Genomic DNA, 23,457 nt, shown 5'->3' with positions numbered 1-23,457 from the left:
TTACATTCATTTAGTGTGTGTCTGTAATTTGTGGGGTATCACCACACTTTTGTTCGGTTTCTTGTTCAGTATGATCCTGCCTATAAAACTGGATATATAGGAACAGTAGCAGTTGTGCAGATGATAGCACAATGTTCTCTGTTGCTACAAACACAATTTAGGGAGAGTTGTGTATCTCAGCTGTGTATCTCTACAATTTTGCGTATGAAATAAGCCTAAATGCAAACACCATTGTAAATTCAAAGGGTCAAATGTATGAATAAGAATTTATAGAAAAATAAGCTTTCTATGGAATTATTAAGTAGTTTCTTATTCTTTAGAAAGTAGTTTTGTTGTGGGCTTGGCAGTGTACCAGGTGAAAATGGTTATGAATTCCAAATAAGTAAGAATTCTTTTAGAATATTGGTTAATCATGTTCATGGTCTCAGGATTAAAAGTAAAAAGTGTGTTACATTAAAAAATTCAAGGAATATATATGCAAAGTAAGAAAATTTATTTAGAAGTCTATTCTCAAATTAATGTAAAAGGTGTTCTACAAAATTAATGTTTGCAAAACAGCTTTCACTCTTAAAATTTGCTAAAACGTTACAGCACTCTTTTCGTATGTGATCCTACACTACTAAAAGCACTAAAGCAGTCATTTAACTGCACACTGAATGTATAAGATTCATAATGTCAGATTGACTTTTCCTCTAGTTCACATCTTTGCTTTGTTCCTTTTTTAGAATATGCAAAAAGCCCTTGAAGTGAAAGCCAAATACGAACCGGACATGGTTGTCGGTGGCTATGCAGCCTTAATAAATTTGTGCTGTCGACATGATAATGTAGAAGAGGCAATGAACCTGAAAGAAAAAGTGTAAGTACACCGGCACTGAAACATGTCACAGAGATTTATGCTGATACACAGACCTTGTTGAATTAAGTAGGTTGAGTATTAACCCCCTCATCCATTTTTAATTAGTTTTCCCCAACAATGTATGTGCATTTGAAACGGTCATGGGTGTGGTTTTTGGAAACAAAAAATTTGCTTTGTGTAATTGAACGTTGGAAGCAGCTACTTTCTGTGGTCAGTCATTTCTAAAAAAATTTTATTTTGAAAAAGACAGATTGCTCCATAAGATGTGTTAGTTTGGTTTTTTTAAATTTTAAACATGCATAGTGTCCAAATTGAAGTTAGGCTTAATTTACAGTTAAAGAATGGTATCTGTATTGTGTGTTACAAAGCAAGTAAATGTGTTTAGACCGCACAACACCTATATTGTTTAGACTAGCAGTGTTTTAGTAGCATTACTTTAAGACGGTCAACAAGCATTCTATTTTAAATTTTTATATTTAGTTCTTTGTATCTTGACTATAAAAATTAACTCCCGGCTGAAACATGCCATCCATGACTTAGCCTGGAGCAAATTCTTACAGATGATCCTTCTATTTTCCCCTTTCGTTTTTCCCTCAATAGGCTTCTTGTGGTCTGATGCTATAGTGAAGCGAAAACAACTTATATGTGCCTTTCAGGTTCTTTCTCTCACATACACCCACAAAGTACTTGCTTAGGTTTTACAGCAGGTTGGCAGGCAGGTGCTCATTACACCTGCTAGTGTTAGAAATTATTTGAAATGATTGAGCTGTGAATATCAAGAATTTTGCCACTCTACAAATAAGGGTTGTGTATTGGCTTTGGCTACGCTTCTGCTCTCACACAGTCCCCAGAGTGAGCTTGCATGAAGTGAAATTCAGTCTTCTGCTGGAGTTTCACTGCGGTAAGGCATTTTTACTGATCTGCCTTGAGCACAGCCTCATATTGCAAAGTGTCTCTTTGGATTGTTATGCAAAGAAACAGCAGTGGAGGAATTAACTTTTAGTACTTTTAGAGAAAAGAAACAATGCATGGCAGAAACTTCAAAATAATAGGTTTTAACTTAGGTGAATAGTTTCAATCTCTCTTTCAAAAAGAATATAACCTGTTCCAGTCATCTGCACTGTTTTCTTTCCAGGCTTCTGAAAAATACCCTATTTTATGCAATAACTACCAAATAATTAATTAAACCATCTGACTCGTTCTCAGAAATACAACCTTTGGCTTTTGAGGGTGGGAAGGGGCATGGATCGTCTTCTTAAATCATGTTCTAATGATGCATCTTTTTGATTCTATCAGATTTCTCCTTTAAGACTTACTATCATTTTTAGTTCCTAGTGCTGCTGTTGTGTTATGTAGTTTTAAAAATAAATCTTTAACCTGAAGCTCTAAAATGTGAGCCTCTGTTGATAAAACTCCTAATGCTTTAATTTCCAGCTTCCCTAGGAATTCACCTGTTGCTCTTGACTGTGGAAAGTACGTAGCACTGGTAGAAGTCTTACAAAAGCATGGTAGACTAGAAGGTAATCCATTTGCTTTCATTGTGTGTTTCTGCTATATAATAAAGGTATCTTGCCTCAAGAATAAAAATGTGAGTTGATATTAATGGTATATCATGTCCTGAAAAGTGCTTGAACATTTTGCATACAAATTTGCATGTGAATTCAACCAGAGATGCTTGGACAGTGCAGGCCATTAGTTTTAATGGATTGGCAAGCTTGTCATTTACATTTGCACAGCTCAGTGCTTTTTGCATTTCTGCAGCTAGTTTTTATTAGCATTGCTGTTTGGATTGAGTTTGAAGATCATGACTTATGGCACAAATTGCGTATGTGCCTAGACTAATGGCTTTGTTTTTGCTTAAGAAGGTCTGAAGGCTGAACATAAAACCCATAAACATAACCTTCTCATAAGAGCCAAGTACTGCAAAAAAACAATTTAACTTTTCATAAAGTATATATTTTTCTATTACTATTGTTTGTTGTGTTTGCTATAGAATTTTATATTCAGTCTGTAAACTGCCTGGAAATTTTGGCTTTTTAATGAGTGTTCGGCAAACTGCCTATTTTCATATTTCTAGATGTTTGCATTAAGCTGTTAGCTCTTTCATGTTTGTAATTTAGTCTAATAATTCTGTGGTTTATGTGCTTTGATTGATCTTTTAAAAACTCTAGACTGTCATTAGCTTTAAAAGGTGATTCTGAATATTGAGTTCTGTGATTTTGTAGAGTAATGACTACACTAACACTAGAAAACATGGTCTAAGCCTAGACATAAAACGTAATGGTTTTATTTAAAACATTGTAAAATAAAACAAAAAAAACTAGGACAATTTTTTTTCATGTAAGATCTTCCTTTGAAATTTGTTTTGGCCTCTTACTAAGTTTACTGTTAGAAAAATAATAAACAAAGCTGATGTTGTCCAAATCATAATAAATCAGATCATGTCCACCTCTACATTAAGCAGTGTGAAAATATAAGCTTGGTTTTAAACCCAGAATATAAAATAATTCAGGAATGTAGCCAAACATAAAGTGGTCAAAACATTCTGTGTATGCAATAATTAAGAACATTATAAAAATGCACTTATTCCGTATACAAAAATGTTTGTTTCCGCCTTACTAATGAAGCTTAATGAACCTAATGTTTTAACATGCAGTCTGTTAGAAAGCTTTCATTGGCTCTCCTTGGCTAATTAGTATCGACACAGCAAACAGGCCCTATCGGTATCAGACCATTAGTCTGGCTGTATATACAGTGTAAACATATCTTTATTATCTGGCCTCGTGACAAGCCATCTGCTGAAGAAACAATGGAGTGATTTAGCAGATGTTAGCATTGAACGATAAAAGCATCCATTTAGTAGAATCTTGCAGCTATAGGGCAGACTGTACAGGGTTATGTGGTGCAGAGTGGGCACACAGTTCCTATCTATAATTTGTAGTCAAAGTTGCAGCAAAATGATAAAACCATGCTATTGTGGATTTATAATTGTAGTCTCGTTTAGAAATGCAAGTAGTAATTAACTTGAAATCGGCATTATACACCAGAATTTACATTCCTGCTGGGTTTGAAATGCTGTTTTAATAGCAGTTTGTTTTCCCTACATGAAATTACCTAAGGGTCTTTTGTGTTGTTTCATTGTAGATGCTATTAACATTCTAACGGAGATGAAAGAGAAGGATGTTCCTATCTCAGGCAGAACCGTTGCATCTTTTCTCCGCATTCTTAATGCTGCTGCGATGCGAGGTGAAGTTGAAACAGTGAATCGATTACATGAGACCATTGCAGACCTGGGGTTGGTGAAAACTGCTGCCCTTCATGCCCCTCTGATTACAGTTCATCTTGAAAAGTAAGCTATACTTGGGCTTCAGATGAAACAAGTTATGATATTTATTTGTGTTCTATGACCTATGTACGCAATTCACAGCTGCGCATACGTGTCTGGAAGTGCTTGTGCACGTGCAATTACTGAAGTGATCTTGGAGCAGTAATGAACAAATATGTTTTCTTAATTTAGCTAAGTCTCTTTTCATCAGCTAGACATCATGTCATGATCTATGGGAGCAACAGCTGTGCTTTATGGGCACATCAGAGATGAAGTGGCTGTATGTTGGAATATGCTTATGAATTAGTTTGTTCTAAAGTCTGTTTGACAAGATAGCTATTCAGAGCATGATAGGTGCAGGCTCAGCTCTTGTGGTTAACTGAAACATGTTTTCACATCAAAACAGCATTATTTTGCCATGCCTTCCAGTGTATCTCAGGTGAGTTGCAGGGCAGTTGTTGAACATTGAAGTATTTTAATTCATGTAATTCAAATAATTTGTTATCATTGCCAGTAGGCTACTGTGTTGCTGAATTTAAAATTTGAAGAAAATACTGTCTGGTCTGTTATGTCTGAGGGGTTTTGCCTATATATACTTTTAATACCATTTATTAGAGAAAAGGAATTTCATACAGGCATTCTGGTGAGAAGTCTTTTTAATTCCATGTGCATTATTCCTTTGTATACATTTTCATTATGAGATGTAGGGTATTTTAATTAACATGCATATGAATTATATAACAATTTTCTTCTAAAATTGAGGCAAGAATCCTTTTCCTTTACCGTATGAAGAATCCTTTTATTATTCTTTTGTGTGTCACGTATTTCTTGGACTTTCAACACTTGTAGCTAGAGTTTATAAATCAATTTCTTGACATTTTGGTTGGCATAAATATAATACTTGTGAAAAAAGTGAATTTTTCATAGTATCATATTAGTCAACCATGTAGGGGTTTTTAGTTCTTGTTGGCATTCTGGGTATGCAAGGTCTGTATAACATTTTTGTATTGAAAATTCTTGAAAAAGAGGTAATTCTTGGTAGATGTGTGTACATTCTCTTTTTAAAACGGTGTTTTAGTGAAGTGGTCAACAGTTAAGAATATTGTGTACATCTTCTCAGTCAGTGACTGTGCCTTGGTTGCATCACAAGCCAGGCAGATGTTTATGAAAGTAATTTAACTGCAATCATATGTAACTAATGTGTCGGAAAAATATCTGATATGCTTTACAGTGCACATAAGAGCAGCTGCATTTTACATAATTGCTTTATGCACCTCGACATGGAAGTTGTACCTGGTGCTACTTGGACTCTTTTGACTTGAGATGTAGTGGATGATGGTGTAGGTAAAGGTGTAATCACGTGCAGATGAGAAGGGGGACAGTAATGAGTGTTATTTTAATTTGATTCCACTTTTTTTTTTATTATAGGGGTTTGGGAAAACTTTATAAAAAGTTGGGGTTTTTTTTTTAATTAATAAAGGGGTTTTTGATGAGGCTAGATTAATGAAGGAGGAAGTATTTCCAGACTGTGGAATTGTATGGCTAGAAGTCACTGGTCCTCACGTGTAGAGGTGATAATGCATTTCATATATATAAATAAAATGCAAAGTAAGCTAATTTTTATGGGTTTTTTACCACCTTATATGTGGTGAGACTGCATCTTCTCTGGTGGTCGACAGAATTTGGAAGGGGTTGTTTTTTTGGTTTTTATTTACTTAGAAGGAATAACTGCATTTTCACTGGGGTCTTTGTCTTTTGGCGTGGAGGAGTTGTGGTTTGGGATTTGTTTGTTTTTCTTAGATCTGCTAAGAGTATTTTGAGAGTTATGAGTGACTGAAATAAGTGTTAGTCATTTCTTTCAGTAGTAGTGCCTGTTATTTGCCATCCTACAGCTTAGGTATCATGCTGAAATGTTGTCGTCTAGCTGCAGGTCATCAGCATGCCTCTGAAATAAGCTCTGGGGTATTTTAAATGTTCCACAGCAGAGGTTGTACTAGTGTTTTGTGTTCTTAATTTATTTCAAACTCTTTAATTGCTTGTAAAGGAATCTGGGGTTCACTTTTGAAGATACCAACAATTATAGGGATAAATTGTTCTCATCTACCCTTCTCTTCCAGTCCTTAAGTTCTTGCTAAGTCCTAGTGCAAGTTAAAAGTTTTCAACAGAGCATGGAAAAGAAAAAATTGTTGATAATGGAGAGCATAACTTTACAAAAGCCAGTATTCTAATAGAATGGACATTTTACCTTTAATATTCTGGGAGACTTTAAACTTACGTAACTAGAGAAAGAACTCATACTTTACCTTGTTGTTTTTCTGACACTCAGTAAGGGAACTACCCCCCTGCATTGAATTGTCTGATTTTTATTTGTGACCTTGAACAGTTTCTCAAGATGGGAAAATCAAATTAAAAATTGGGACAGTCCATATGGTCTTGGTCTGTCATATAATGTGATAAACCTTCCTTGGATTGTGTGACAAAAATCTGCAAGGTTATAAAGAACTTGTACTTTGTCTTAAAATATGTCCTACTATTGAGTTGGTTCCTCCAGCTACTGATAATTAGAAAAACTTGTGATACTACAACATGTAAATATTATTAAGATTGTCAAGGATTGCAGTTTTGGCTTAAGTTCTCTACCAACTCACCTTTGAGAAAAGAAGCAAAAAAAAATCTTCAGGTTTGAAATTTACTAATTCCTGTTATAAGAAGTGCTCTTAAGGAGGGGGAAGAAAATTTGCAAGTGAACTATGAAAGCATATTACTGTATGAGTAAATTATTTTGTAGTTTTAAGTCAGGGAGCACAAGCAGTTAATACCTCTATCTTAAATGATAGAAAGGTATAGTTGAATTATTTTTCTTTAAAAATAGTTGGTGTGTTTTAATACAGCATAGTCCAGTAGAGCATTGTGTGCTCATTTGCCATTAATCTCATATAAACCCACTTTGATTAGTTTCTTATGTAGTAGACAGAGCATGAATGCACTGCCTTGACAATTTTCCTTCTGTTGTTTTCATGGAATTAAAATCACCTGTGATTCTTTTTGAGATAATTCTGTAGCACTTACAAGTTATTTGACTTTTATATGCTCTTCTAAAGTAGGCATCTTTTTAAATTAAGTATTACTTTTAGTGGGGGACACATATCTGTAGCAGAGAGAGGCGTTTTTTTCCCCAATTTTTTTAGTGGCTTTATTTCAAATATTGTATTAAAACTCCTTATGTGTTGCAATGAAATTAGGGATGTTTGGCTCTCTTACTCCATTATTGCAATTAGGAATTTAGCATCATCAGTGCCAAAGGACAAAAGTGTCTCATTTGCCCTATGGGGACAGGACAGTGATAAGATGATTTTTCGTCAAGGATCATTGGGTCGTAATTAAGTTACATTCATGGCTATTGCTTTTTGAAGGATGATTGGTAAATGACAGGCTTCATGTGCTTGCTATGGACAGTGTTCACCAGGGTTTTTTCTCCCTCTGTCAGAAAATCCTGTTGAGTCTGATAATGTAAATGTGGCATTTTATTCTGAACAAAAGAGCAGGGAAATGAGCTATCTTGTCTAATCATTCAGTTGTTTAACACCGACTTCCAGTTTAGACTCAATTGGCTGGAAAGCACTTGACATGTGAAGTTAGTGCTGTTCGGAACGCATGTTTGAGTAAATTTTAAAGTAAGTGACAGCTAAATTGTACCTAGGGAAATTACAAAGCCTTCAACACAGTTAATTTTTTGGGGAGGATTAGTTGTAATTGCAACACCAGTCTCCTTGAAGATTCCTTAGTACAGCAAATGAACAGAAACACATTTAGCTCTTTCAAGAGCCCGTTCTCTTTTAACAGAATAATTTTTGCAAAGCTGATTGTACCTTGCTGAATTGACTTCCCTCTACACTAACATCTGCTTCAGATTTGTAGAGAGGGATTTGTTTTACCAGGCTACCCTCGACCCCCACCCCAGAGAGTCCCTTTTTTCTTTCTACCTCTCTAGTGATTTCAGGTTTGAGAGCTTTTCAATCAGTAAACCCCTTAGGTAAATTGCCACTTCACTAAAGCTTTATGCATAATGTTACAGCACTTCATTCCAATTAAAATCAATATTTGGAGTCTTATTTTTATCAGGAAGACTCTCTGGTTGGGAAAGTTGTTTATTTCAAGTAAAAGGGTTAGATTTAATGCTACATTCTTAAAGCAAGAGGGGAGTGGCTTGTTGAAAGTGAGGGGGGCTGAAATATCCAGGCGTGGTGTAGCTAGTCCTACTACAGAATGTGTCCTGCAGACCTTCCAATGGCTGAGTGATTTTGGCTCTTCAGATAGCTTTGTGTGATTAAAATTACCCACACAAATATTTTGGAAGATTGGACCCATAATACCTTGGGCTTCGTAGCCATTCTGAACAGAAACCAAAAGAATCAAAAAACTTGGTGTCTTAACCCAAACATCACTTTAGCTAGAAAATAATGCCAAAGTAGGGCTATTCTGGGCCAAGCAGAATGTACTCGTGGCAGAGGCTCCTTCTGTCATTCAAAACTAATATTATGTCTTCTTTTTTAAAAGAGCAGGTTTCAAAGTGCCAGAAAAATACGCCTAATCTTTAAGTGGAACAGGTCTCAGTCCTTAACAGATAATATTTGTGAGTGACTTAAAGCTGTAGTATCTGACCAACTCAAAATGAAGCATGGATCATTTGTGTTCACACTATAAATAATGTTTATTCCAAACTGATGCTGGGAATCCAGTTTTTCCAACGTGACCATGAGTATATGGGCTTTTTTTTCCTTTTTGACTTGAACCATATTAATTAAATAATAATTTTAGACAAGGCTTTTAATGTATTAGAGTAGTAAGTATCCTTTGGGAGGATAAAAGGGTATTTGACATGCATAACTTCTTACAGAAATACTCCCAAATACTTTCAAAAATACAGCTGTTTGTTAGCTTAAACTCATTATGTCTAAATAGCATTTTCTTAAAATGTAGAAATTCTTTTTTGTGCAACTCTTTTTATTTTAATTGTTACAAGAAACACATTAAAATATTAGCTCTACTTGAAATTTGAAGCCTGCAATGGATTCCTTATTTTCATTTTCTAAAAGGACTGTAAAAACAGCTTACAATAGTAACTACTGGTACTTACTTAGAATTAACTGCAGTTTGTGACAGCTAAAAAATACTGCAGATTGTTAAATCATAGAAGCTCAAGTACAAGCGTAAGCTTGATAATTTTTTCTTTTCGGTAGTGATACCAACGATTTCTCTGTGGAGTCTGAACTTCTCTGTGTTTTATTGTTTTGTATTTGTCTTCGCCAGTTTTAGCATTTATACATTTTATAAACCCCATTCTCTAGTAAACTGTGGATGAGTTGGTTGACTAAATGCAACTGAACAAATATATCTGATTTCAGTAGATTCAGAACAGTTGTAACAGTACATCAGTGTGTGAGATACAGAACTCCTTAACCTCAGACTTACTCAGCCCCTTTGAGCAGTAAGTCCCAGTAACAGATACAATATTTCCATTTATTTTTGTCTCAGGTCTTTGCTGACTGTTTTTCTGTGTGTGTTCAGTATTAGTGCCTTCAGAAGTATACATGTAGAGACCAGAAAACTGCTAATGTTACTGCTTGAATGACATTCCAATTATTCATTCATTTATTGATAGCTTTGACCTAAAAACAGTCGCTTTAATCCTTTAGGAATACGGCCCAGACAATACTATAGCTGTTTGAGCATCAGTCTGAAAAGCTAGATTTATCACTGAAAACTTTAATTTGAATGTATAAATGTTGTTGTGCCTCCTTAGAAATTGAGTAGTTTTCTGTAAAACTGGTTTTTTTCCTAGATGTTAACTGAACTTGCATCTAAAGCAGGAGAAAAATACTGATTATATAAATTTATATCTGACTATGGTAACTACCATAGTATTTCGCTTTTATGACAGTAATCTAGCCTGCAACATCTACTTGCAGTTTTGAAATTAACCTGTAATTTAGTCTTCACCCCAAATGACAAAAATTCAAATGACTCCATGGGGTGCCAGAAGATGCACTGTAAACAGGGCTCAGTAAGGGGGATAAGGTAGAAATCCATCATCTTAGGCTCTTTTAAAGAATGCCAGTATTACTGAATAAAATTAATTCTTCTTCTGTGTTTTACTGTTAAAAATGTAAAAAATATTAGCCTAGATAATGAGAGTAGTACATAGTGGTTTAGATAGTTCGTTCTTTGAAAGAGCAAAATCTGTGCTGCACAAGAAATGCATTGTAAGGAGAAGACATCTGAATTGGGCTAGTTTTAACAGTAATATCTTGGTTTGTTCAGCTTTTGTTGATGAAAAATAAGGTTGCCTCTGGAATGTTAAATCATTAGTTCAAGTCAGCCTTTCAGTTTCTGTTGTTAAGTGATTTTTAATTTTTTTCCCCCTTTAGTAAAGTACATCACCCTTATCAAGTAAGGCTCTTGAAATCTAAAATGCAGTCTTACTGACTGCATGGCTACTTATATTTTGTGGGGGGGGGCTTGATCTGTTTCAGCTTAAGCCTTACACTTTGAAGATTGACTTGACATATTGTTTTGCCAGTGTTTCTGTGGTTGTCCTTCATTGTTTCCAGTGTTTTTGCTTTGCTTTGTTTGGTTTTTGTTTCAAGATTGGGTTGTGATCTTTGAAAAAAAGGTCTGCAGCAGATGATTAAGTGCAGTTAGTTACACAGTATGAAAGGTTGTTTTGTATTTGTTGTTACTGTGATTGCTTTTATGACTTTTCAGTTTTGCATTTTAATTATGAATACTCCTGAAGATGTTAATAGTGTATACATAGGGGAAAATTCAGTCAAGGATTGAGGTACCAAAAATGGAAATATTCTGTGTGTTACTTCTACTTGCTGCTCAAAGGCTCCTGACTATGTATGCATTTAATGCTGTCTTGCACAGTTACTTACTCCTACATGGATTTACAGTAGTGCCACATCTGTCTGACATTGATAGACCAGCATAAAACACATTTTGGTACCATACTATATTGTTGAATTAACTGCAAAAATTGTATTTTTTTAGAGTAGAAAATACCTGTTTGATTCTGATTTTTCATATAGAATGGGATAATGCTGCAGCCCTTCTGTTGTGATGGAATGGACGTCAACAGATGATTTATAGTCACTCTGTTAAGGTGTAAAACCAGTATAAAGCAATCTAATGAGCTGTGGTTCTCTTAACTCTGGTAATCTCTACTGAAGCAAAATATTGTGGAATAATGGTGAAGAACTTAAAGATTGAAAATACCTAAACATAGACATTGAGGTAATAGAGTGTACATGGTATTACTTACAAATGAGAAGAATAAAGCTGTTAAACACTTCAGTGGGTTTTCCATGGAATTTTGGTTTTGTCAAGATAGGACATAGCATAATTTAAAAATATTGCTCAAAAATCAAGTGCATCTGATGCTGTGGAGCATTGACACCTTTGGCTAATTTCTAGTGAGCAGTGGTCATGGAATCAAAAATAATAAAGAGTTGAGTGGGGAATGAACACTTGAATTATAGACTGCTAAATGAATTTTCTGTGCAATTTTCAAGATGCATTGCTCCTGCTCAGAATGTTTTTATTCTTGTTTTGTTTCATTCCACAAGGGGTGACATGCCTGCAGCTCTGGAAGCTTTAATCAGCTGTTACAAGAAGTATGGTAAAATTCTTCAACTTCATAACATCTACTGTAAACTGGTAGAAAAAGGAGATGCTGATCTTCTGCAGAAGGGTTAGTTGAATATCATCAAATACTGTGCTAATATGAAATGTTTTCTGGGGGTTTTTCTTCCAGGATTTGTAGATTGTTTCTTTCAACTGAAAGAAAAAAACTGTTTGTCTTTATATGTGTTAACTTTAAAGCACTAATATGATGCCTGCATTCTTCAAATTGAAAGATTGCTTGTAATTTTAAACACAGAACAGCTCTATTTGTATACTACATTATTGAACTCTCCAAGATTGCTGCTAATACTTGTTCTAGCTTTGTATATTATTAAGAAACAAATTAATAGTAACACATCACAATAACAAAACAATACATCTGTTTTTCAAATAGCCATACAGTTCACATACCATCTATCCTCACTTTTTATGAGCAAAAGCATGCCAGTATAGTCTGTTTTGTTGAATGTAGTTCAAAATGTAGTGCAAATAAACAGAAAAACATTTTAAATATGCTCAACCACAAAGCTACAACAAATTGTCACGTGTTATAATCACTCTGTTTCAAAATTTGTCCCCTTTCAGCTTATGTTTTATGAGACTTGGAAAATGTTAGTATTAGGAGTGTTTGACATAAATATTGAAATACTTCAGTATATTGAGTAAATTAATGAGTTTTATTCTGTCTTTAGTTTCAGATTTTGTAAGCAGAGAATACGGTGACATGATGGCTCTTTACGATCTCTTCTTCGCCTTCTTGCAAACAGGGAAATACAAAGAGGCCAAGAAGGTCATCGAGGTGGGATTTTAACTATACTACTCTAATCGTGCAGCTATTTAGAGTCTTAATTAGAAACATTTAAAGTTTTTAACCTTTAATTAGACTTGTACTGATTCACATTAATAGAATGCAATCCCACTAATAAAAAACCCTCGGCCAGCTTTATTTTGTGTAATTACAGTTCAGAAGAGAGACAGTCATCTTGTACATTAAATTTGTTTCCTCACTTTTTCAAATGTGCTCTTATATATCAAAATGATATTTGCATATTAAATATCGGATTGTGGAACAATTAAATTAAACTGGCATTCCTGGGTGTAAAGTTGCTAATCCTCTTTCCGAAGGAATTCTTTGTTCTTAAAAGCACTGGAATTTAATTTGCTGCAGACCATGCTCAGATTTATTTGTAATGCTTGTCTACAAGTTAATCAGCCAAACAAGCGCTGTCTGCTACTGTTTGGCATTTAATTTAGCATTTCTTCTCTCTCTCCCTTTTTCAGGATAGTAAGCAGCTTATAGGAAGTGGTAGGTGACAAACTTGGTCTATTTAGGATTAGTATACTTTATCTAGACTTGATTGAAATTGTGCTTACTGAAATTGATAAGTCAAAGGGGCAGCTGCAGAGTCTGCCCAGATTGTGATTATTTTTTCTTCTTAACACAGTTATATGTTTTTTAAATGCTGCGTAAGTTTTCCACTTAATGTATGGGAGGAGACATCTTGCAGGAAAAGTAATAGTTTGTCCTCAGCATTTTTGTGTTATGCACATACCCAACTCTGATGTAATTTTTGGGGTTTTTTTCCTTCCTGAGACAAATAATGCTTTTTCTTCTAGTTCCCCTTGAAGTATCTAAAGTACCAACTATCCCTGCTTGAATTGTCTAATGGAATTCTTGTATTTAAAAAATCTTAACTGAATATCTGTTTGTTTTTCTATGGTGGAACAATACTGTTCTGCTGTGAGGTGTGTGGATTGCTAAGCACATTGTTGAAGCATTGGTATTTTTATTCTGAGAAGGTATTTTGGAGCTCAAATCTTATTATGCAGAAGAACAGAAATATTGGTATCTGACAGCAGATGACACTGAGAAGTTGAGTTATTTTTACTGTGATTAAAGCATAAAGGAGGTGAAAGTATGAAATCCGAAATTTGGAAGTAAAAGCTAAATGAGCAAAACTCTTATGTGATTTAGCAGCTCTTTCTTTGATATTGGCATTTAATTTCTCAGAATTCGTATTTCTGTTCTGGAACTCAGCAATTGTGAATAGGATAATAAACAAATTATCAAATTGTTGGGGCTCTGAAGCTCTTGTCATTTTCTTAAAACATGCCAGATTGTCTCTGCAGGTATTCAGTATTTGTTAATTGATCATAAGTTACTACTAACCACAGATGTTTAGGCATTAGGAGATCAAATGGAAGTTTTCCTACCTTTTATGCTGGTTTAAGTATTTTTATCTAACTTCTATGAAGTATGAATTAGAACTTTGTATATGCTGTGGAGGAAGGGCTGGTTTAAATTACAAAATCTTAGTAGTATAGGAATTTAATTAGGAATAGTATGCATGCATTTCACTAGTGGAAAAAGTGTCACAAAATCAATTACACTATGATGCATAATATTTTAAGTATGCTTTTGTTATGTCACAATATATTAAGTATTTTCAAAGAAATTGTTTCCAAGAGGGGAAGACAGAAACCTTAATTGATATTTTGCTGAAGAAGTAATTGTTTGTATTGTTTTAAAACATAAGAAAGACCGTATTTGCTTTTTGATTTGTTGGGAAGTTAAAGCCTTGATCAGTATAATGTGAAGTGGGGGGTGGTGGTGGGGGTGGTGGTGTGTGTGTGTATATACATATATATATATATATAAAATGAGATGTATGTGTATTCTTTTTTCTACTCCACTGGGTTTTGTGACTAAATTGCTTCTTTTGATGGTCATCTCAGATTATTTTTCTATCTTCTTTGCTTGTGAAATAATATTCAGTGTAGGAGATCAGTTGGTTCTGCTTTCTCATTTAGATACTGTTGCACGTACCTTTAAGCGTATGCTTTAATCAAGTATTGCTGGTGATGATCATCCATCAGTTTTAGTGATATTGTTTGTTTTGAAAGCATCTATGAAATTAATAGAGCATCTGAAAGGATTGTAATAAAGCTGGGAAAAAAACCTCCTTAGGAGCTAAGGAAATAAACGCTGTGGACAATATGGTTGCTTGAATGGGATTTTTACTCATTGGAGCCGACTGCTTCTGCTTGCTCTTGCTACTTTTAGAAATTAGAGGTACACTGGATTAGATGCTTATGTGAAACTTAGTGACAAGTGTTGCTTTGAAAAACTTGGGACTCAAATCCCCAGGAATGAAAAATAACTCTTAAATCTCAAATCTTCGGTAAAATGTAAGTGGGTAACAATACTGGGAAACGACAAGGGATAAGATGTGACTGAGATTATAAAAATCAGGTCAGACTTGTGTACGTTACATTATCTGGCCTCAAATGTGTTGTGAATACATATATATGCAAGATCATGTTATGGGATATAAGGAGAAAGCTGAAAGCTCTGAGCTTTGTCTGCTTGCTGAAATAAAAGCAAGACCAATCTGAGAATGAGAGTGTAAGAGGCAATGAAAGGGAAGTACAAAGGAGATGAGGCAAAGAATCTGTCTGACCAATGCTAGAACAGCTAGACTGAAGCATGTGGGAGTTTAGTAGTGGGAGTCTCTTCTCAGGAGCGCTGACTGGGAGAGATGCTGTGTTTGAGGAGACTGTGGGGGAAGTGCTGTTTCTGAGACATCATGGGGTTTGTGTGACAAGGTTTGCAGTATTGTTGAACTGCCTTGTTAAGCACTTTGAAGTCTTGTTCTCAGAGACAATAGCTGCAAATAGGTAGCCTTGGCTGCTCTTTAAAGTGTAAGTCTATTTTATTTTAGCTGGATCTGGAGGTTGCTGAGCCCCAAAGTTATACTGGTAGGTGCTGTTTCACTTTAGGCTGAAAACAAGTTCTACCAATGGGTGCTGTCATCACCAAATAATCAAGACATGATTTGTCTTCTTAATTGTAGCTCATCTGGTAAGTTAGCTTTTGTCTTGAGTCCTTCAAAGATGATAATGTCAAAGCAAAGTTGGCACATATCTCTTCTTGCCTCTTACACAAGGTCACATACTAGTGCTTTCCCTTGGATTGGCACAGCTTGACTTCTATGTCATCAAATCTAACTCTGGATACTTAAGATTTTTTCCCTTACTTAGAAAGGCAGTTTAATTGCCTTTTGTCCTTGAATTTTCAAAAGAAAAAAGGAAGAAAATTAGGTCAGTATGTTTTGCCTTTAACAGAATTAAACTACATTAAAACTAATGTAGGCTAAAAGAAAGGGATGGGAATTTTCCATAAATAGGATTAGGGAAAAAGTACCTTCTGAAAAAAATACTTTATTTATCCTCTAATGTGTTTTCTTATTTCAAAAATATTTAATCAGATCTCCTCCTGGAGAGAAGTCTTATGTAATTATATGGAGAGAATATAGAATAATTGTTTGGCCTTATGTTCTTCTAAGTCTGGTGTATAAATGATAAAAGAATATTTTAGAGCCTGGTCCCCCAGATCTCTCAACCTCTTACCTGTTGCCTGTACTGGACAGTTAAAAGTCCCTTTGGTTTACTCAGCTGTTGATTGCCACTTTATTAAGCAGATGCTTAAGATCTGTATTAATGGGAAAGTCATCCAGAAGAGTAGGGAGTAAAAAAGGGAATATTACACCACCTTGAAGGAATTAATTTATTCCCCTTTTCACCTGTTACTCTATTTGTTTTCCTGCTGCATAGAGATTTCACTAGTTACAGTAGTTAAAATATAGTTGATGTCTGCCATTTTTGTTGGATTTTGGTCACCTCTGAATCTTTCACCAAGGTCTCATAACTTGCAGCTGTTTGGCATTCATGATAGTTGAATATTTCTAGACTCACCCTTTTTCCTTCATGTACTCATGCTGAATGCAGCTACTTAAATACCCATTGAATGAGTGTGTAATGCAGTCCTTGTCCACTCTTGGCTTTTTCTGAAAAGGTTTGTATCTCGTTGAGTACTGTAACAGTTCTGCAGCAGAGGGTCAAGCAAAGCCCATCTCTAAATCTGCTTACTGAAAGTCTGAACCATGTTTTCATGGAAGGAAGCAGAAAGGAGCACTTCATTCCTGTGACCGAATAGACAAGGTGTTAAACTGATGTTAAACCATTTCTGCACTGGATCAATAAAATCATTGCACCTTAAATCAAGTTTCATTGTACAGCAAAATGCCTAAATAAACCAAAGCAAGCACCATGTTCAGAAAGGTATGAGGTCACTTGCATTTTTAGTTGGGAGCTTATGGAATCCTCTGATAGGAAGTAGGAGTTGGTAGCAGTGTTCCACTGTCTTCGTGTTGTTCAGCAGATGCTTCTTGAAATCTTTCTAGATCAGATCACATCAGCTGTTGAAATAACAGTTGTTAATTTGCTCCTTCAGTGAAAGAGTAAAAACTCTCATTTCTGCTCTGGTTTTGGTTTGCTGGAAATGAAGGCAAAGAGGATTGGAATACCGGGAAAGATCTCAGAACTGTGGGGGCGAGTTTTTCCATATAAGTTCAACCTGTGTATTTTGTTTCCACTAGAGGAACCTTCCTTGAAAATGACCATGGATAGTGCATGACTTCAGAATTGTTTTAGCCAGATTTTAATCAAGTGTGGTACTATCTTCATCTACTCTGATACTAAATATATTGGTTAAATTTAATAAATTTATCATACCGTATCCCATGTATTTTGAGACATTAGTGTGAAGAATTCATGGACAAATGGTTGTGAAATAGTTTAATGAAATGTGTTCCATTGTGAAAAAATGCAAGAAAAGGCATTTGCTGCTGAAATTTGGGACCTGACAAGAGAACTGGTTTGGGTGAGTTTAGTGTACAGGAATATATCTATCAACAGATGTCAAGTTAATTTAGGAGGTAAATAGGTTTAAGCAAAGAATTGTGACATCCATCGTCAGCAGACCTCAAGATACCAGTTGCCATTGGATTTAATCTGCCATAAAAACAATGAGAATATTTCTACATGATATTGAGAGATTACAACCTTCTTTCATCCAGATTGCTTTTTTTAAGAGTCTGCATCATAAAATTGAGTGCTGCTGATTTTATGCTGGAGATGAACTACCAGGAGAAGATGCTTTCTTGATTTGTGACAGCAGGGTTGGGGGAGTAAGGGGGGTACATGAGTTATGTGTAATTTAGTGATGATTATATCTAGTGTCTGAATTTATTTACAAAGACTTATTTTTGGTCCTGTTGAGAAAAGAGTGGAGGTGATTAAAACAAAATGTACATGTTTCTGAACAAGACTGTATTAGGTAATGGTGGTCTGAAATTTAGGAACAGTTTGTAGGGGGTGTAATAGCTTTTATTAGGGTAACTATATACAACTGAGACAGAGGGGAAAGAGCTTTTAAGCATGCAAGCCCTATAATTACAAGAAAAGATTAATTTTTAAAATTATTATTATTGAGCCCTATTAGTTCAATAAAACCATTACTTCTGCTTCTGAAACTGGACTCTGATGCAGTTAGTTATTAGTGAACTTGGATTTTCTTTCCATGCATCAATGTATGTGGGTTAATTTAAAAAGGGGTGCTTACTATTTCAGTGCATGTTATTTAGAAGTTCTTAAGTATTCCTTTCTTACAGGGAAGGGATATGTTTCAAATAAGTAAATTTGGTAAAGGAGATGACTACTGAAAAAATTCCTTCCTGAAAGGAAGACACTAATGTGTTCAGAATGTGGGATTATGGCAAGATCTGTTCATCTTTTCTTAGCTCCAGGGACTTTGTGTTAGAAGGAAGAGGTTTAGAATGTTTTTTTTTTTTTCATTCATCATACACTGTAAAACCACATTACAAGGCTAAGAGCAAATTTTTGTTCTGTTTTGAGTCTAGGATAACCTTGAGGGCTTTGTTTTAAGCAGAGTTTTTGTGTATTTTTGGTGTCACCTTTTCTTCCAGTGTGATTATTGTTGTGAATGGCTACTAATTTTTTTTGGTAATAATATTTCACTGCGTAATTTATTTGGGAAAACTTACTGATAATGTAGAATATTCCAATAGTGATTAAATGTACATCAGTGTCAGTTGTGTTGAGTAATGATAAAGTTATAGAACTCTATCCTATTTTTATTTTAGTATTTTTGGAAAGTAATCAAGTTGCCTGACATTTTTCTCAATGTTTACCTAACATAAAGCAGTGTATATTCCTCTTTCAGGTGAAATAAATAAAATGAGTATTTACTCAACAGATACTTGTGTTAGTAAAATCAGTGAACTGTGAAACTGTCAGAAGCTTTGGAGCTAATATGTACTTAGGAAGAAAAAAACCACAAACCAACAGTACAAACTTTCCCAGTGGAGACTGTAAGCTTTGTATTTTCTCACTTTAAACTACTGCTGCTTTTTACATCAAAGTTGACCTAGTAAAAGTTGACTGATTGCCACCTTGTTTGATTGTAGGATAAACAGAAAGGAGAGCATAAGCTTGAGTTATCATCAGTCTCAGGAGGGAAGTTAGTGAGGATAGATGTGTAGACAGGTGTCCCTTTGTCTTTCATTAAATATCTTGTACTGCAAATAAAGTATCAAATACACTATAGCTGAGTAGGTTTTGAAGGCATGACTTGCAGTGGAGCAACTCATAAGTTTCAATATTCTAGTACTGCATTAGAGTGCTTACCCTCATTATCAAACATGAAAAGTAGACACATTGAAGGTACAGATATAATTGTTTTCAAGCTTACCTACAGTTAACCTTGCCCAAAAAGTTGAACAAGAGTCCCCATATTTTAGATGAGTTTCACTTTATAAAATACAGTACTATGAGTGTTGTGGTTTTTTAGTCATATTTATTTCTGGGCAAAATTGCTTATAAAGAAGAAAAGAAATTTCTGATTTTTTAGGAAGTTTGCAAGGTTTTCCTTTGTTTAGAAAGAGTAAAGTGAGTGAGGGTATCTTTCTGTGTCATCACCAAAGAAACCATTTTTGAAAGTATTGAAAACTAAACTTCTTTCAAAGTGGAAAATGAACTTGTGGAAAAAAAAGTATTGCTTCCATTGCCAGCCATAAACAGCTGTAGCTGTAAAGTCATCCTGGTAGTACAATGACTTAAAGAAAAGCTGAGCTAGGAGACCACTAATATGTTTTATTAGACAATTGATATGATTGCAGCAGGAAGGATGGATTTTGATGTGCAGGTTATGTTTAGATCCCTCAGTTTCTAAAGCTGCATCTTTTGTGAGCTTCTGGACTATTGCATGCAAGTTCAGAGCCAATAATTAAAATAGAGGTTTTTTTCCTATATGTTCAACAGTGCTACTTCACTTAGACTTTCCTATAAAGACTCTAGTGGGAAAAATATTGCAAAGTGGTATACCTGCATACATATGAACTCAAGGTGTAAGATTATTTTTAGAAGTAACGTAAATGTGTTAATTTGTTTTTTTAAAAAACTAATGCATAGCTATTTAGAAGTAAATGAGTGTTTAGCAGGAGAAAAAATAATAGAAATGTGAAGTAATTTTAACCATCTCATTCAATAACTAGACTAGGATGGCTACATAAGATAGAGAAATTTTATATATGATCTTCTAACTTTCTGATTAAGAAGTGCACCTACTGCTTAGTAGAAGCGAGGACTTCTGCCACAAGTTTTAACCTAGGGGAAGACTCAAGGAAAACATCCAGTGTTTATGTTGTAAACAGCTTTGTTCAAATAACCTGCCATGTAAAAATATCCCAGGCTTCATTAAAGCTTTATGGAATTAGTGAGGATTTTCATAGACATTTTTGTGGAATCAGGGAAAAATCAGTCTTTAAATGAAGAACTTCCTATCAAGTGTTCTGTTTTCCCTGACACTTCTGCTGGAGAGAGCTGTTGGGAATGACACACATCAGTTCTTATAGCTGTCTGCTCAAGGCTGTCTGCTTGCAGAAGTAATGCATTTTCCTGCAAGACATTGCTTTGGCATCTAAATCTCAGTAACTGGTTCTGGTACTGGTAGCATAAGTCTGTTATTGCTGCTGATGTAACTCTGCATGAAGTGTTCTGCTTCCTTTAGCAGCATTAGCTGTCTCTTACTATTACTGGCTTTTTCAGCTGCAAAGAGAGGAATGAATGGATGTATCCTTCCAAAGAATACCATCAGGAGGTGCAACATGGATGGCTTTTATAAAATCTGGCTGTTTCTGTCCAATATGTTCCAATTAGTGATTATAGTAGAGCTGTTTCCCTAGGAAAAGATTGAACTTTTTGCAAAGAAAATACAGGAATTTTGAAGTAAGCATAAACTAGTAGTCAGGGTTAAACTTGAGTAGTTAGAATTGATGTGTTATTCACAGTGAAGTTATGAAAGGCTAGAGTAAGTTGACTGGTATATGCAAGAATTATTTTGCCAAACAGTGCACAGTAGTCATTTTTTAACATGCAGTGTTGGGAGGTTAAAACAGAAGCTCTCATCTTATGTCACATATATGCCAAATCAAAAATGCTGCTGCTGGTTTTTAAACAGTTATGCAACTTAAGCCAGCAAAAGTGGCTGTTCTAACTCTTAGTTTGCTAAAAGTCATCTTTTTGAAGGGCTCAGGGGTTCTGGTCTGGTATGTTGTTTTTTGTGTTTTTTCTCTGTAAGTAAGTTTTGTGTTTAAAGAGAAAAAACTTTGTTTTAGGCAAGTGGAGAGGGGTAAATAAACATTTTCGTATGTCTTCTGTATTTTTTTAAATTTTTTTGGTAGAAAAGCTATTTTGAAAGTAAAAAGCCAGTATGGCTCTATTGCCTGTAGCAGTTACAGAACACTAATGTAAACAATTTGAATATTTCTATCATTATTTTAAAATCTGGAAAAAGCATCTAATAGATTCCTCTCTGACAGGTCAGTATTTTTCCAGACAATCTGTTTTCTTTCAGTTGTAATAGGTAGAAATTAGCTCAAATAAAAATGTTAGTACAGAAAATCTGCTGATTGGACCCCTTCAATCACCTGTCTGAAGTGACTGGTTCTCAGAAGGAAGAGAAAAAAAATCAAATGCTTTCAGTGTGTTAGGATTGTTGCATTTACATGATTTTTTGAGTGCTGCTTGGCAAGAGTTCTTCCAAAGATGCAGCATATTTTTATGGTTAGTGTTCCTTACTGTGTATGAAGGTGTAGAATCACTGAATAAATTGATGTGGGTGTAAGTGTAGAATAAGTGTAATTGTAATAGAATCACAGAATAAGCTGAGTTGGAAGGATCATCAAGTCCCACTCCTGACCCTGTGTGAGACACCCCAAGAATCACATCACATGTAAGTTTTGATCAAAATTGTGGACTGATTTCTGTAGGAGATACAATACAGCAGCTGAATTCTGCTTAGCCTAGAGAAGAAGCAGGATAATATTTTATATACTAATCATTAAATTAGTATGAAATCGAGATAATAAAGAAAAATCAAACATCTTCTAATACAAAATCCAGAGGTTTCAAATGAAGCTAGTAGAAGTCAAGCTGAAAAAAAATCAAAATTGACAGTATTTTGGTTGTTCTCTGCAGAAGGTGGTGGAGGCAACCCATTGCCAAAAGATTTATTGAATGTGATAAATCTTAAGGGTTTTCAGGGGCAACCAGAAGAGCACATGGAAGAGAAATAACTTGCTAAAACCCGTGTGATCCACTGAACTTCGGGTAGTTGGAGAGTGGAAGAGCACTAAAAGGAAAGCATTGCTATATTTTCTGACATTTTGTATTCTCCTGTAGTTACTGTTACAGAGAGGATAACAAGGTTTGACTTGGTACAGTACAACTGTTCTGTATTTCAGAAGAATGTAAAAGCCAGAAATCCATGTTTGGTTTATGTGCCGGATGAATTCCTTGAGATTCTCAAACCAAAACAAAAAACCCACCAAAACAAAAAAAACCCACTAGGATTCAATATAGATTTTTTCTAAGCCCATTGAAACAAGCAAGATCAAAATTGTAAATGGGAATTTGGAAGAATAATTATAGTGTTTTACTTAATTTTTCTGTATTCCTTGTATTTATTATTCTTTATTTTAGTCTACTGTATTGTGGAAACACTGCTTACTGCTAAATGCAATGTTTAAAATTCCCTAAGATTGTAAGGGATAAGCTACAAATATGGACTATCAGGCAAGCCCTGGAGATTTAGTTAATCTGACCTAGATGTTCTTTTGATGATTGAGACCTGCAGTATGTGAAAACACTTCTCAATTTCAAAATGAAACACAAGGATATCTGTTGTATAACTCAGCTGTCCTTGTAGTGACAGACACATCAATCATTTCTGAACAGAAAAGGATTTACTATAAAAAGTTTGTAGCTTTGGAGCTGTTGAGTTCATTGGCATTCGGATCAGCAGTGATATTGGAAGTTGTAAGTGAATTCAGCATTTGAATTTTACCATGTCCTAAAGAGGATTAGGTACAAATGCAGGCAACATACTTCTTTCTTTTTCATTTTCAAGAGCCTGTTGTGTATCAAGAGCTTGTTGTGTAAGATGTTAATTCTTGACTTAGTTTTCAGCATATTTTATGTGAAACTGCTTGGTAGCTCTTTAAAAAGCAGTGAACAGGTACTTATAAGTAACTGTGGGGAGGGGGAAAAAACAAACAACTAATTGGAAAAAAAGTACATACCTGGAAAGCTGTTTTTGTATATACCACTTTGAATATGTGAGAAGCCACAATTTTTCTGTAACCTTCTGGCCTGAGACTGTTGTAACAGT

At 34.9% G+C, this 23,457-nt stretch overlaps 1 protein-coding gene across 1 annotated transcript in view; it reads left to right on the top strand.

Annotated features, from left to right (window-relative positions):
- Window positions 1-23,457, top strand: part of LRPPRC (leucine rich pentatricopeptide repeat containing) — an 85,126-nt gene that overhangs the window by 35,446 nt on the left and 26,223 nt on the right. The window contains exons 21-25 of the mRNA XM_033056362.2: window positions 726-856; window positions 2,291-2,376; window positions 4,001-4,205; window positions 11,810-11,934; window positions 12,560-12,666. Coding sequence (XP_032912253.1) covers window positions 726-856; window positions 2,291-2,376; window positions 4,001-4,205; window positions 11,810-11,934; window positions 12,560-12,666 — 654 coding nt within the window. The remainder of the gene's footprint in view (window positions 1-725; window positions 857-2,290; window positions 2,377-4,000; window positions 4,206-11,809; window positions 11,935-12,559; window positions 12,667-23,457) is intronic.

The sequence above is a fragment of the Catharus ustulatus genome, chromosome 3, assembly GCF_009819885.2.
Source record: "Catharus ustulatus isolate bCatUst1 chromosome 3, bCatUst1.pri.v2, whole genome shotgun sequence".
Classification (NCBI taxonomy): domain Eukaryota; kingdom Metazoa; phylum Chordata; class Aves; order Passeriformes; family Turdidae; genus Catharus; species Catharus ustulatus.
The sequence above is the reverse complement of the archived record's forward strand: the minus strand, read 5'-3'. Positions and strand labels throughout refer to the sequence as shown.